Source organism: Leptinotarsa decemlineata, unplaced genomic scaffold (assembly GCF_025532065.1).
Source record: "Leptinotarsa decemlineata unplaced genomic scaffold, Ldec_3_MD MMD2_tig00000008_RagTag_RagTag, whole genome shotgun sequence".
NCBI lineage: Eukaryota > Metazoa > Arthropoda > Insecta > Coleoptera > Chrysomelidae > Leptinotarsa > Leptinotarsa decemlineata.
The window spans coordinates 14,156,936-14,171,578 of record NW_027412537.1 but is presented as its reverse complement, the minus strand read 5'-3'; the positions used below and the strand labels follow the sequence as shown (position 1 = coordinate 14,171,578).

Here is a 14,643-nt window from a genome sequence, read left to right as displayed (position 1 = left end):
TTCCCAGAAATATTATTGTTTTAAAACGGAAACATTGTTTCATCATAATTTTTCTCTGTTTAATATAATCAGTGTATGTCACTGCAAGAGACAGCTTAAGGCAAAAACGTCACTGTAATTTCTGAGAATTTAGTGCCTACTATTTTGAATTTATAGTTTATCGTATAGAAATCTATCATGGGATTTTAAAAATGTTATAATCAATAAACTAAACGATTTTTGTCGAAAAAATCCACCTTAACGAAATTATAATCGTCAAATCACTAATTCTCTAGACAATAAATTGCAAAGCCATTGATAGAGTGAACCACAAATTGTTAGTGGTAAAGATTGAAGCATCCGAAATTGGAAAAAATTTATTGGGATATGTAGGTAGGCAGGTAGAATCCAAAAAATGCTTTAGTATGCCTCGTATGTCTTGTAGGTGCTTGTATGTCATGTATATGTGTCGTAAGTGGAATCCCATATGTGGAATTCGGAAATTCTGCTTCTGAGCCAGTCAGAGTACCATCGGGTGTGCCTCAAGGATATCATACAGATCCGTTATCATTCAATCTCTTTGCAAATGACCTCAATGTTCGCCGATGGTGTTGATGAAAGTGCGAAGAATCTCTGACTGAGATTCTCCAGTTCGATTTAAATAATTTCAAAATAAGTGATGTAATATCAATTCGCTGAAACCAAATCTAGGTTAATTTTATGAATATCGTCTTTATGTTGTAATTATTCTGTTGAGCTTCAAGACTCACATAAAAGAAACTTCATCAAGATCTCATCGTTAAATTTTAGGTTTTACGCTTCGAATAGCTATAAAAGTTTATAAACATTCTGTTAAGAAAAACAAGCCAGACAAAGTATTATTCAATTTATGAAAGTAAAAACTGTATCATCACATACCTTACGAAATTAGGAAGGAAAAAAGCTATAAAAAGTTCAGAAATCTTGTTGAAGATGTCCCTGCAACTAAAGCGTACTACAATCTTGATGAATATTACAATGGAACTTTGCTGTGATTCAATAAAGGTGTTTTTTGTTGTTTATATTGACACCTATACTTTGAATTATATTTTATACTGGGATATATCTTATTTTATTGCCATGACATGTGAACTTATGTTCAAATTGTGTATATTTGTTATTTACATCTTTTGAAAGGATCTATACATACTATTTTGTCTACAAACTGTGTTAAAAGATATGTGAACTTATAGTTTTGCTCAAATTGTGTTTCTGGGTATTTGTGTTTTTGAATTGTTTCTTTTCTATTATTCTTTGAAGTGCTATATATCAAATTTTTTAACAAGCTTTGTTAATGTATTTTCTTGAACAAAAAAGTATACCTATGTCTTTATATCTATTCCTTTGAAAATTAGTGAATGGTAACATTATTGAATCCCCTGAAAATGACTGTTTGATTCAACTTTGCAGTTTTTATTCAAGGCTTTTGTGTGAATTACCTATAATTTATGTTCAGTGTTAATAATGTCTGAGCCTATGTCAAGTGTTGAAGGCTTGACATTATTTTGAAATTTAGCTAAAAGTTCTTCACCTGGCACTTTTGGTATTTCCAATAACCCACTATGAATATAGTGCGCATATCTGGTTCTAGTAGTACTTATGTAATTGGAAACAAATAGATCATAACCTGTTGCTTTAGTGATTGCCCTACAAAACACTGCTAATTTTTTTGGAAACATTAATACAGTATTTATAGAAATCTTGAACTGTAATGGCCCTATTCCTCCAGGAATGCCATATGTAACCGTCATTGGAAATTATAGAATGATAATTTGAACGAATTTTCAATTATGATGAACGCCAATTCATTTCCCACGGGATCTCAACAATCTGGAACACCTTCTGACAGAGCTAATTGAATTATTTTCGTTCGAAGAGCTCTGAAACTATATCTCAAGTACTCCATCTGGTATGTAATCCGACACTAATAGATCACATGTGGTCATTTAAAAACGAGTCTAAGTGGTTGTCCTTCGACAAAATATCCTGCTATTTTTTATGATAGCTCCAATAAAAATATTATCCCCACTCGAGGAGGCGCGTGACCGACGCTATCTCTGTCACGGCGCGTGCTGACGCGTGGCGTCGTTTATTTAGAGGCGATGATATTTGTAGCTTGTGGCGCGATTAGGCCATAATGTTATTAGTATCCGTTTCGATAGCGATTTCGAGTGGGCAATTTGAATTTTTTGCTGCTCGTTAAAAAATATGTGACATCGCTCGACAATCTGCTCCAAGAGGCTGGGAACTAGATTTGCTCAAAAAATAATTGTTACTTTTCGGGGATTATACTTACAGAGTTTACCAGTTGATTCTCTAGAATCTTCTGAAAAATATAAAAAGTTGCCAACGTCCCAACTCGTTTTCTCTGACATAATGATAATAATAGCTTTATTGTCCAACAGTTACCCATTTACAGGACAATATAACATTTTATTCACAATACTTAACCATAAACGAAAAATAAAATAAACAAAAAGAAGAAACCAATTATTCTAATTACCTACTTCAAGTACACGTTAGCAATTCTAATAATGTTTTGAAGTATAGTGAAGAATAAATCATCATGGGCACAAATGCTAATGAAATTTGTGCACATAACATATATTGGGGAATTGAGCATAATGTTAGTTCTTGCTCTAAGAGGTCTAAAAATGGATTGAAATTGTGAAGCTGGCTGTGGTACATTGAAGTTAATTTGTTCAAGAATTTTAGGACAGTCAACTCTCTCATTCACTAACTTGAATAAAAATATGAGCGACGCACATTTTCTGCGATGCTCTAAACTAAAAAGTTCCAAACGTTCATATATGACATCATTATACTGGTACCTCTCTCAGGGTAAGAACCATCTATTCTGAAAATTAGAAATTTACAAAACTTTCTTTGAACTCTTTCAATGGCTATGTTATGAATCTCATAGAATGGACTCCAGAATGATACTTGCATATTCTATCTCGAATGTACGTAGGTGAAATACAACAGTTTCATGGCTTTGATATTATGAAAGTTTCTGCAATTTCTAACAATGAAACCATAAGCTCTGAGAGATTTTGAAACTGACATGAACAAAGAAAAAAAAAGAATATGTTACTCATGTCAATTGGGTGAAAATGTGATTATTTTTCAATTAGTTTAGAGGGAGTGGCAACAAAAATACTTAAAATATTTCTATATTGCATAATTTTCTAGATCATTTTATAGAAATGATAAAAGAAGTCTTGATATAGGTATCAATGCCACTCCTGCGTTAGATACTTTTTCAATAACAACATTTTGTATCAACGACCATCTTCATTCTTATTAATGAAGTAAACGAAAAAAAAAAAATGGAAAGTGAAAATTTCTTCTATAAAGCAGCTGAAACGAAAGTGTTGGTGATGATGTGAAAGCAAACCAAGTAAGTATTTTTTCAATCCAACTCACTAAAATGATTTTTCAATATCGAAATGTAACAAAAGTATGTGGAATTTTTAAGAAATTTCGTGATTTTGAGAATGTATGAAATGAAAACAGAAATGCTGTTTCAATGGTGCTAGAAAATCCAAATTCAATCAAAGATTAAAAAACAATTTTGTTGAAGCTGAGGAATATATCCATGAAAATATTTTCTCATTCAATAATATAAAAATATTTTGAAATAAAAATATAAAAATGATAGAAAATAAGATTTTTTAGGGCGCTTTGAAAATAATTTAAAGAATTTCAACCATCGAAAACTTTAAAAAGGGTTTTATTACAATCGTGAAATTTGTTGTGCATTGATATAGGAGTCAGGACTCCATTCAACCATTTCTGCGTCGAAATTATTTTTTTGCAGCTGTAAAAAATGCGAACATGGTGAAAAAGTTGCTCTGTTGGCAGGAGGAAAAGTTCCAGAATATCTGAAATGTTATATTTTTGCACACTTTCTGACAATCGTATAATATAATAAAATATCGAACGATCTCTACAATCAGGCTTGACGAAAAATGAATTTCTGACAAAGACATTATTTGCACCCCAAATTTCACAACAAATCGATAACAAACCGTGAAATAACCTATAAATATTCTTCGAAGTTACCTCCAAAGGGTTAGGAAACCAATACAAATATTTGAAAGACATTCGACACGATGCGAAATTTAATGTTTCGAAAAAAATCGAGATGGTTTCTTACTCTTTTTTCAGAACGGCAGCAGATGTTAAAACATATTTCAAGTTATTGCGGAAGGGTAAAATCATGTAGGATATTTGACGGTTAATCGATAAAAAAGATGTCTTTTACTTGGTTCCAAAAATGTTTCTATTGTTCATATAGTCATCTATTTTTGCAACTTCGTTGATCGTTTAGAGAGATAACTTAATGTCATTTTTTTAAAATAACCTATAACTGTAGAATCAAATGGCCAGTGGGAGTATATAAACTAATTGTGATAATTAACGACAAAGAAGACATGTTGCTTGTGAAAATATCAGATTCCAAAACACATATTCAGAAAACTTTTATTATGATTGGGCAAGAAAACCTGCTGTTGCGTAGGCAATATTTATCTTCACGTCCATTCCAAACTCCACAAAACAGATTATTGTGAATTATAAAAGAAAAGAAAATTTTCGTTACACCTTGTTGTTATCCACAGTTTTGGGAATCTAGGATTGAGAATCGGAGTATTTTTGATTTAAAAAATTGCACAGGCCATAGTATTCGTCGAACTTCAACGACGTTATTAGTTGAAGAGATACGGTGGCTGGAAGTATACCAATGTTGCTGAAGGATATATAGACAATTCACTTACATGGATATTACTGGAGTTTTTTCGACACACTATAGTAATATTCATTACTACACCAAAGGTTCCAAACAGTGCATCATAAGTAATTCACTTACAAACAAAATTAAAAAAATTATTAGATGAAAACCGTTTTGAATAATTGAAAAGTGAAGTGGCGTGAGTTGTGACTTGTGAAAAAAAACTCGTTTTTTTTCTTAGGCCCGGGACTATTCAGCTGAGGTGTCAAATACTACATTTTTTCCTATTTAACCGTCTAAATTATGTACGCCTATGTAACAGCCACTTGAAAATTATTTTTTGCTCCGCTGCTTAAGGAAGTGAACTTATAGCAATGAAATTATCTGGTCCTCTTTATTAACTAAGAAAAAGTGTGTATACATACCGTATTGTATATAAATGAAATCATCTGAATTAGAATAGAGTAGAATGGAATGGAATGGAATGGAATGGAATGGAATGGAATGGAATATAATGGAATGGAATGTAATGGAATGGAATGGAATGGAATGGAATGGAATAGAATAGAATAGAATAGTATAGAACAGAATAGAATAGAACAGAATAGAATAGAATAGAATAGAATAGAATAGAATAGAATAGAATAGAATAGAATAGAATAGAATAGAATAGAATAGAATAGAATAGAATAGAATAGAATAGAATAGAATAGAATAGAATAGAATAGAATAGAATAGAATAGAATAGAATAGAATAGAATAGAATAGAATAGAATAGAATAGAATAGAAGAGAATAGAATAGAATAGAATAGAATAGAATAGAATAGAATAGAATAGAATAGAATAGAATAGAATAGAATAGAATAGAATAGAATAGAATAGAATAGAATAGAATAGAATAGAATAGAATAGAATAGAATAGAATAGAATGGAATAGAATAGAATAGAATAGAATAGAATAGAATAGAATAGAATAGAATTTATTACTGCAATGCATACATAAACAGTATTCGCATACATCAATGGGATAAATAGTATATAAATTAAAATCAATGTAACACAATACAGTCAAATAAATACAGTATTATTGTTGTATAAAAATATATTCATTATTAGACACCCAACAAATTTGTTGATGAGTCGAAATTGTAAAATTATTCTTGGAATGTGTAAAAGGGATTCTGTAAAAGAATATTCTTAATTTTCACTTTAAAAAGTGTTCATACTCATGTCGAAAGTCTGAAACTTATATGGTAACACGTTGAAAAATTTCAAAGATATATTTAAATAAGAGTTTTGCGATTTACCTAATCTATATTTGGGTAGCTTTACATTTGTTTTGGCCCTGGTATCATGGTAGTGTATGTCCTCCTGCTTAGTCAATTAATTTTCACCTATTAAATTTTCAACATAACACAGACATTCATATATGGAGCAAGATCGCAGAGTTAATATACGGAGATTTTTGAAAAGAGGTTCACAATGATCGTCTTATTTACCCTGTGCCATAATTCTTACAACTTTTTTTGTAGTTTAAATATTATATCTAGATGACATGATGAACCCCAAACTATTAGTTCGTATGTCATTATGCTGTAAAAAAATGGCGAAATAAGCTACTCTCAAACAATTCGTTGTTATTATGTTGCTAAGTTGTCTAATCATGAATATCATGAATATGTGAAAAGAAATTCAGAGATGAGTCAAAATACACACACAAAATACACTGGTTCATTATTTTTTATATTATTCTTAGTAAATAATTTAATTTTTTATAATTGTTATTAAGTTTTTCAACCGCCAAAGAAGTGATCAAAGAGGGCGGACCTTCTTGTCTCTAATTATCGACGCTTAAGCGCCTACTGGAGCTCATAGAGGGTGTCCCGCTGTTGTTACTCCAGCCACAATCGACCCTTCGCTGCCTGAACGGTGGAGGGGCCTACGCATAGGGCCTCTAGGTACACGCATATAAAATCGTCCACCCTCGGCAGAATACGCAGTTTGCAAAAATCATATGAAGGTCCGGGTGTGCGAGACTAGTTTTTGAGTTAGTGTTAACGTGATTCATTCAATTTATTGGATATAAAAAAGTAAAGTGAGTAGAAGTTACACTTCTCATAATTTCATTTAAATCCAGACTAGTATAAGTCTAGTTGCCATGACCAGTATGGTTTTATCAGAAAATAATGTTTTTCCTTCGCACTTTTTTTGTCTGAAGATGGTATGTTTACTTGTCAGAAATTGTGTTTTCCACTAATTCGTTACTCTTTGTAGCTGTAGCTTTGTATTTTCCAAATCATAATAAAATAGTTTGAATATTTTTGAAAGTTTATTCAGAAGAAAAAAAGATTTATTCTCGAAGAACTGTTCTGATAAATTCACATCTCGTCTTAACTCTACACGCATCTATCAAACTTTAAAGTTGAAAAACAAGTGACTGTCAGAGTATTTTTTCTTGATTGGTGAAAATAATGAGATGTTATCTTAATAATAATGTATGTTGTATCGTAGCAATGAGTTTATACATATACAATGAGAATGAACAGTTGTGACACAAAGTCAACATTATGCTTGTGGCAAAACTGAAAATTGATTGATATAGGCTGGCGTCAATGTTTTGGTTGGTTTCCGGGTTTTGTCGTCGTCTTTTTTGGTTACAATCTTCAAATATTTCTACTGCAACTGCGGCATCATCTTCAGTGCCGTGGTCGAAGTACTCTTCTTGACGTTTCAGTTCAAGAAGTAAAAATATTTATCTGAGTTTGAGAATAAATCAATTAACATCAACATAAAAAAGAGAAAGTGTGCAAACTCATTTAAATACACAGGTGACGAATAAAACTATCTAACCATATGTATCAGTTAATTGCCAGTTTTTACATTTGGAAAACTCTTCAGCAACGGGGAGTTATTTAATTCAGCATTCAGTAAATGACCCAAATTCCTAAATCTATTTCTGAATATTCTGACTTTCAAACTTTTCTCTTCTAAATGTAACATGTCATAGTCGTGATTAAACTCATGTCCTTCTGATGAAAGATAATTTGCAAATGTGGAATTGATCTTTCCATTCAAAAAACTACTTCTAGCCTCTTTAATTCTTCGGTAAATACTTCTATTCGTTTGGCCAATATATAGTCAACTTATATACTCCTGATCAATCCGATACTGAAGACTTGTCCTCATTGTTTTTAATAAATTTGTTAAAATTATTATTTGTATAGCGAAACACGTGTCGCGGTTTTTGTAAAACCATACAATAAAGTGTATTAGTTAGTTTTAATATGGATTTTCATCAAGTATCGGCCAGTTCTATTCAATTATTAAACCTGGTTACACCCCAATTCGGAATGACCTCTAGATCCTCATCAAGATATGCAACTTGCTGCTGCCGGTTAAGATGTGCATTTGCGGCCGATGTCCTGGAATCCAACTGGAAAGACAAGTGTGCTGTCGTCAGCAAAACAATACAGGGTGTAATATAAGTACGTTAAAATATTCAAGTGACGTATTCCTAAGACAATTTTAAGAAAAAAAGTCTATATGAACTTGTGTCCGAAAATACTTCGTTTCGCAGATACGGGGTGTTGAAATTGAATTTTTTTGTTGGCTTTTTGAAAATAATTCTTGCAAAAAATAAGTTATTTGCACGAAGTTCGTTACCCGGGGTTTTTTCGACGTGGGAAATCATAATTTCGTATTAATTTTTATGTAACATCTAGAGGGCGCTGCGTACGCTGTCATTATTTATTTCGAATTGCCCAAACTTTTTTGACAGTGAACTTTTGGTACTTTTCATGAAAAAACCTAATTCCCACACCTTTGTCAAGTAAAAAAAGGTACACCTTTGATTTTTCGTTACCATGCCCGACTTTACGAATGCTGAAATGGCTGATATGGTTTTTGCATATGGCTTGGCTGACGGAAATTCAAGCGAGGTCAGACGCATCTACCAGGAAAGGTATCCCCAACGCATGACTCCTTGTGCAGCGAAATTTGCGAATATATTCCGGCGACTTTCAGAATCTGGAAGCTTTGATACAAATTCTGCAGTAGGACGGCCACTGATTTCAAGAACTGTAGAATTGGAGGAGGCGGTTCTCGAAGAAATTAGTGAACATCCAGAGACAAGTACAAGAAAAATTTGTCAAACTTTAAATGTGAGTCACAATTCAGTTTACAGAATTTTAAAGGAACAGCAATTATAACCCTTTATCATATTCAGCATGTCCAGGCACTAACGCTACGTGATTTCCAACCACGTATCGAATTTGCTCAACGGCTTCAAAGAAAAGTCGAACAACATTCGCACATTTTATCGAAAATCCTCTTCACATATGAGGTTAATTTTTCAAGAAATGGTATAAACTTCCATAACAACCACATCTGGGCGGAAGATAATCCACATGCGATAACGCAAACTCATTTCCAAGACAGATTCTCTCTTAATGTATGGGTAGGCATAATTGGGGATTATTTAATTGGGCCCCATTTTCTCCCCTGACATTTAAATGGAGATGCTTACCTACATTTTTTGGAACACGATCTTCCACAATTTTTGGAAGATGGTCCCACTGGTCTCCGAAATCACTCTTGGTTTATGCACGATGGAGCTCCTGCTCCATGCAAGAAATATTTTAGACGTAGCATATCCCCAACGATGGATAGGAAGAGGAGTTACTGAGCATTGGCCCCCGAGGTCACCGGACCTCAATCCCGTCGATTTTTTCTTTTGGGGAAACCTAAAATCACTAGTTTATGCTAGCTCCATTGAAAACGAGGAAATGTTTAGGGATCGCATCATAGCTTGCTGCGAAACGATAAGAAACACTCTGGGCATTTTTCAACGTGTTCAATGAAAAAGTTGTTTATCTCAACAAAATTCACCATATACTTAGTTTTTGTAATGTTCTCAGCAACTTCACTTAGCGCCCTAGGAGCTAAGTAATATGCATCGATATAGAAAATTGTAAATATCTCGAAAACGATCACCTCCAGCGTTGTCTAGGAGGTGTACCTTTTTTATTTGGAAAAGGTGTGGGAATCAGGTTTTTTCATGAAAAGTACCAAAAGTTGACTATAAAAAAAGTTAGGGCAATTTGAAATAAATAATGACAGCGTACGGAGCGCCCTCTAGATGTTCATGAAAATCAATACGAAATTATGATTTCCCAAGTCAAAAAAACCCCGGGTGCAAATAACTTTATTTTTTGCAAGAGTTATTTTGAAAAAGCGAACAAAAAAATTCAATTTCAACACCCCGTATCTCCGAAACGAAGCATTTTCGGACACAAGTTCGTATAGACTTTTTTTCTCAAAATTATCTCACGAATACGTCACTTGAATATGTTACACCCTGTATGAAAATAACTTTTTTCCGCAACTTCGTTTGCGTGAGCTGCAGAAGAAAAATGAAGGGAAAGGAGTTGAAAATCCTCGTAAATTGAAACATGTTTTCCCTCTAATTCTTGAGAAGCAACTAGAAGAAAACTGATCTTGGCCTCTTTACAGTAAACAAGAAAATTACATGCGGCGGGAATAAATACCGAGATTATTTCAAAAAGAGATTTGACAATTTTATTTAACGATTGAATTTAATTTTTCCTACAAAGCTTTTTGACAATGAAATTTCTCAACCTACTGTCATGTTCTGATGTAAATAATTCTCAACAACTTATCTCAATTTCTGATACAATCTATGATGTATTTTATTTTATTTATTTATTGATTATCCGTTTGACATATAAGTATGTATAGGATTTGTACAGCAATAAAGACGCAGTGTCCGTATCAATATAAAAACACTCTAAAATTAAAACATAATATAAAATACAATACAAAAGAAAATTATTTTATGATATAACAAATTCGTCTAGGTTATGAAAACAACTATCAATTAAATACTTTTTCAGATTTCGGGTAAATTCTTTAATTATATTAAGCTCCTTAATATCATTTGGAAACTTATTAAAGACATTTGGGCCCATCACATAAGGTGATATTTACAATGTGGAAGTTATATTTTTGACGAGTATTCCTACTATGTATGAGATTTCATTGGTGATAAATTTATGTTTGTTTTTAAAGACAACAATTGACAAATTGAATATATACATGCTGACAAGAGTTAAAATGTTAAATTGTCTAAATGAACTTCTGCAAGCGGCCCTTTTTGAGGCTTTGGCCATTATTCTCAAAATATACTTCTGCGCAACGAATACATTTGATATCGAAGTCTAGTTACCCCACAAACACATGCCATGTCTCAGTCTGGAAGCTACTTGAGCATGGTATAGTGCCAAAAGTTGCTGATCTGTCAAGATATCTGTTAGGTTACTGAAGAGATAACTTAATGAGTTAATTTTACTCGTTAAATTCGAACAGTGTTGTTTCCATATCAAACATGCATCAATGGTAGTTCCCAAAAAATGTGTCTCTTCTTTTCCCAGAATTGACATGTTCTTAACTTGAAATTGAATAGGCACGCAATGTTTTTGTCGATTGTGAAATCTAACCAATTGGTTTTGTTTGCATTGAGATAGAGAGAACTAGCTCCGCACCAGTTCATAACAGATTGCAAAGTATATTTACATTTATCTAAAAGTGAGTTTTCATCCATGTCAGATACTATTAAAGAGGTATCGTCGGCATACATTGTTAAAGAAGTTTTCCTAATATGTGATTCCAAATCATTTGTATATAAAAGGAACAATATAGGCCCTAATACCGATCCTTGCGGAACACCCATTGAAATATTTAACAAACTTGAATTACATTTATCATAAGTACTCGTACTGTGGTTACTAATTGTAACATATCGTTGCCTAATTTCTAAAAATGATAAAATCCAGGAATGTACTACGCTACGAATGCCGTATGAGTAGGTATAACTTTGACAACAAAGCATTATGATTGACGCAGTCGAATGCCCTGCTGAGATCACAAAAAATCCCAACAGGACACTCGCCTGCCTCCAAATATTCAAACAGTGTATCGAAAAAAGAAATAACTGCATTATTGATAGATCTATTGATTCGAAAACCGTCTTGATGATCTGTCAAGAGTTTGAACCTATTTAAGAAATCCAAAAGTCTATCAAGATATGCGTGATCAAAAAATTTTGAAAAACCCGATGTGATGATGACTGGTCTATGATTTTCTAATTTATATCTATTAATTTTCTTATGAATGGGAATTACTCTTCCAATTTTGGGAGACTTCGGAAATGACATCATTGATAGACTCTATTGATACCTCTAGATCTGTTAGATCGAAAGAGAAATATATTCGAGAATGCCCGTATACGTTCATATTTTCTCATACCATATACAGTGTCAGACAAAATTTTTGTAAAAAGGAATAATTTTTAGTACTCTTTGATGGAAAAGCCAATAGTGGGTCTTGTGACATTTCGTATGACCTTCACTTTTTTGAATTTCAATAAACGGTTGTAGAGTTATTGATAATTGAATTACTAACATCTTTTGAAACATATAAGAATCGATTTCAAGGACATGAAATGTTATCTCATAAATAAAAATCATTTGAGCAAATGTTCTAAATGCTCTCATTGAACTTCCTGATAAACTTGACTTCATACAAAAACTTTTTTCTATAAATATAATTTTCTTCCAGAATGTCCCTTTTCGAGACTATGAAGTACAACGACCTCTCCTACGACGACAGCTGCGATTCTGGCTTCGAAGTATCCTTCAAGTCTGAGTCATCAGAGTTCACAGACGACAGAAGCGACTACTTCGACCTGGACAATGACACCACTCCCAAGAAACAAGCCAATCCGGAACATTTCAACCAAGAACTATACGACAAATTCAACACTGCCTTCTACACCACCTTGGAAGAGCGAGTGGGAGCGCCCCCTGCACCCACCACCTGGGGAGGAAACCACTGCAGACGGAACCTCTTCGACAACAAAGAGGAGCTGGAGTTCTTCTACCCCCTGAAGCAGGACGAGTCGAAAACATCGACTCCTGTCAAGGAGAAGCCTAAGAGAAGATACGCCACTGGTCGTAACAGGGTGACGAGGGCGAAAAGCCCTTCGCAAGTGATGAAAATCAAGCGCGTGAGGAGGCTGAAGGCCAACGACAGGGAGAGGAATAGGATGCACATGCTGAACGAGGCGTTGGAAAGGCTACGATGCGTTCTTCCCACTTTTCCTGAAGATACAAAGTTGACGAAGATCGAGACGTTGCGGTTCGCCCACAACTACATATACGCCCTGTCAGAGGCTGTGAACGACATCGAGAAGTACTCTACTGCCGACGATAATGTTACCGTGAATGTTGGCAACGTCACTGTATCCATCAGCAAGCACGGTAACAGCATCACCAGTAAAAATTTCGAGCAGAAGTTTGGGAATGCTGTTGTAACGAGTGGGAGCATCACCAACGCCAGCTTCATGGCCGATTATAACTCTAGTGTAGTTTCTAGCCCGGAAAGTTATGCTGACTGTCAAAGACTCGGTTATGGTAATGAGATGGTGCCTTATACTGCTCCTTCTTATGAGCAGTTTGGTGTTGGTGGTAATTTTGGACAGTATAGTAGTTATGACTTAGGTTATGAATATAATCCTTACATGAAGGGATGATGGTTTTCAGGGGGTCGATTTGGAACTGTTGCCTAACGGATCATATCAACCTATGTGAGTTATATGACGAGGTTTCATCGAGAAATTCCTGGCATTTTTTCGGAAAAATAAATATCGAAAACCTTTTTATAGAAATGATTCCATTTAGCAGGCCAAAACAAATTTTTTAAAGAACAGAACAATTCTTAAATTGTATCTTTTCAAAGCAACATTCTGCAATTGTTTCATATAATCATCTCAAAGTCTTCTGAATATAAAGTGTTGAAATAAAATGTTTGACCAGTATTTTTCTATCTGCAAATCTGTAAATTCCTTTTTTCCAGTAGGTACATAATTTTTTACACAGAAAAGATTGATCTTCTTAGGGAATCTGGATAATTTATGGGAAGCAACACAAAATATTCATTCATTTTCAATATGCAATTTCCATAAATGTACATTCTACTTGTTGATGATCTTTTCGATTTTTTTTCTTATCTCCCTACCTATCTTTCGTACCGAACTTTGCAGCATGTTTTTGCTTGATATTTCTCAATTTTTTGGAGTTTGTTTGTCCATAGAATGTTATAACTTCATTTACCTTATTCGATGTTTATTTTGTGGATTCTCGTTCAATATCAATTCTAACTTCAACTTTATCATCTGCTTCAAATATGTTCAACCTCCAATTTTTTGTTATGCAAATTGCCTTCTTCAGATTCATTAGTTTATTTCTATTTTTTTCAAATTAATCTTTTTCTATCTACAGTATCTTCAGTCAATAACAAATGACTGTGACCAAACCGTTATTTCAACACCTCGACACGTGTTTTGAACACCAAGTCATCATCTTCGAGAGGAAGTTTAATCTTTCTCTTGAAGATGATCTTCTTGACATGAAATTTTCACTTGTGATGCACTTTTGGGAACTTTTGGTGTAGTAATGAATATTACTGGAGTTTTTTCCAATTACCAAACCGTTATTTTGACACCTCGACACGTGTTTCGATCACTAAGTGACCATCTTCAAGAGGAAGATCAAGCAGTTTGATTTTCCTCTTGGAGATGATCACTTGGTGATCGAAACACATGTCGAGGTGTCAAAATAACGGTTTCTTCCTCTTGGAGATGATCACTTGGTGATCGAAACACATGTCGAGGTGTTAAAATAACGGTTTGGTGTTTGGAAAAAACTCTAGTTTGATCTTCCTATTGAAGATGATCACTTGGTGATCGAAACAAGTGTCGAGGCGTTAAAATAACGGTTTGTTGTTCGGAAAAAACTCCAGTAATATTAATTACTAC

General features: G+C 33.6%; 1 protein-coding gene across 1 annotated transcript; it reads left to right on the top strand.

The window, feature by feature from the left end:
* The first annotated feature begins 6,555 nt into the window (after positions 1-6,555).
* tap (Basic helix-loop-helix neural transcription factor tap) lies at positions 6,556-14,328 on the top strand. The gene is made up of 2 exons (XM_074171126.1): positions 6,556-6,846; positions 12,387-14,328. Exon 2 carries the CDS (start codon positions 12,388-12,390, stop codon positions 13,357-13,359), a length of 972 nt encoding a protein of 323 aa, XP_074027227.1. The 5' UTR covers positions 6,556-6,846; position 12,387; the 3' UTR covers positions 13,360-14,328.
* Positions 14,329-14,643: the final 315 nt, after the last annotated feature.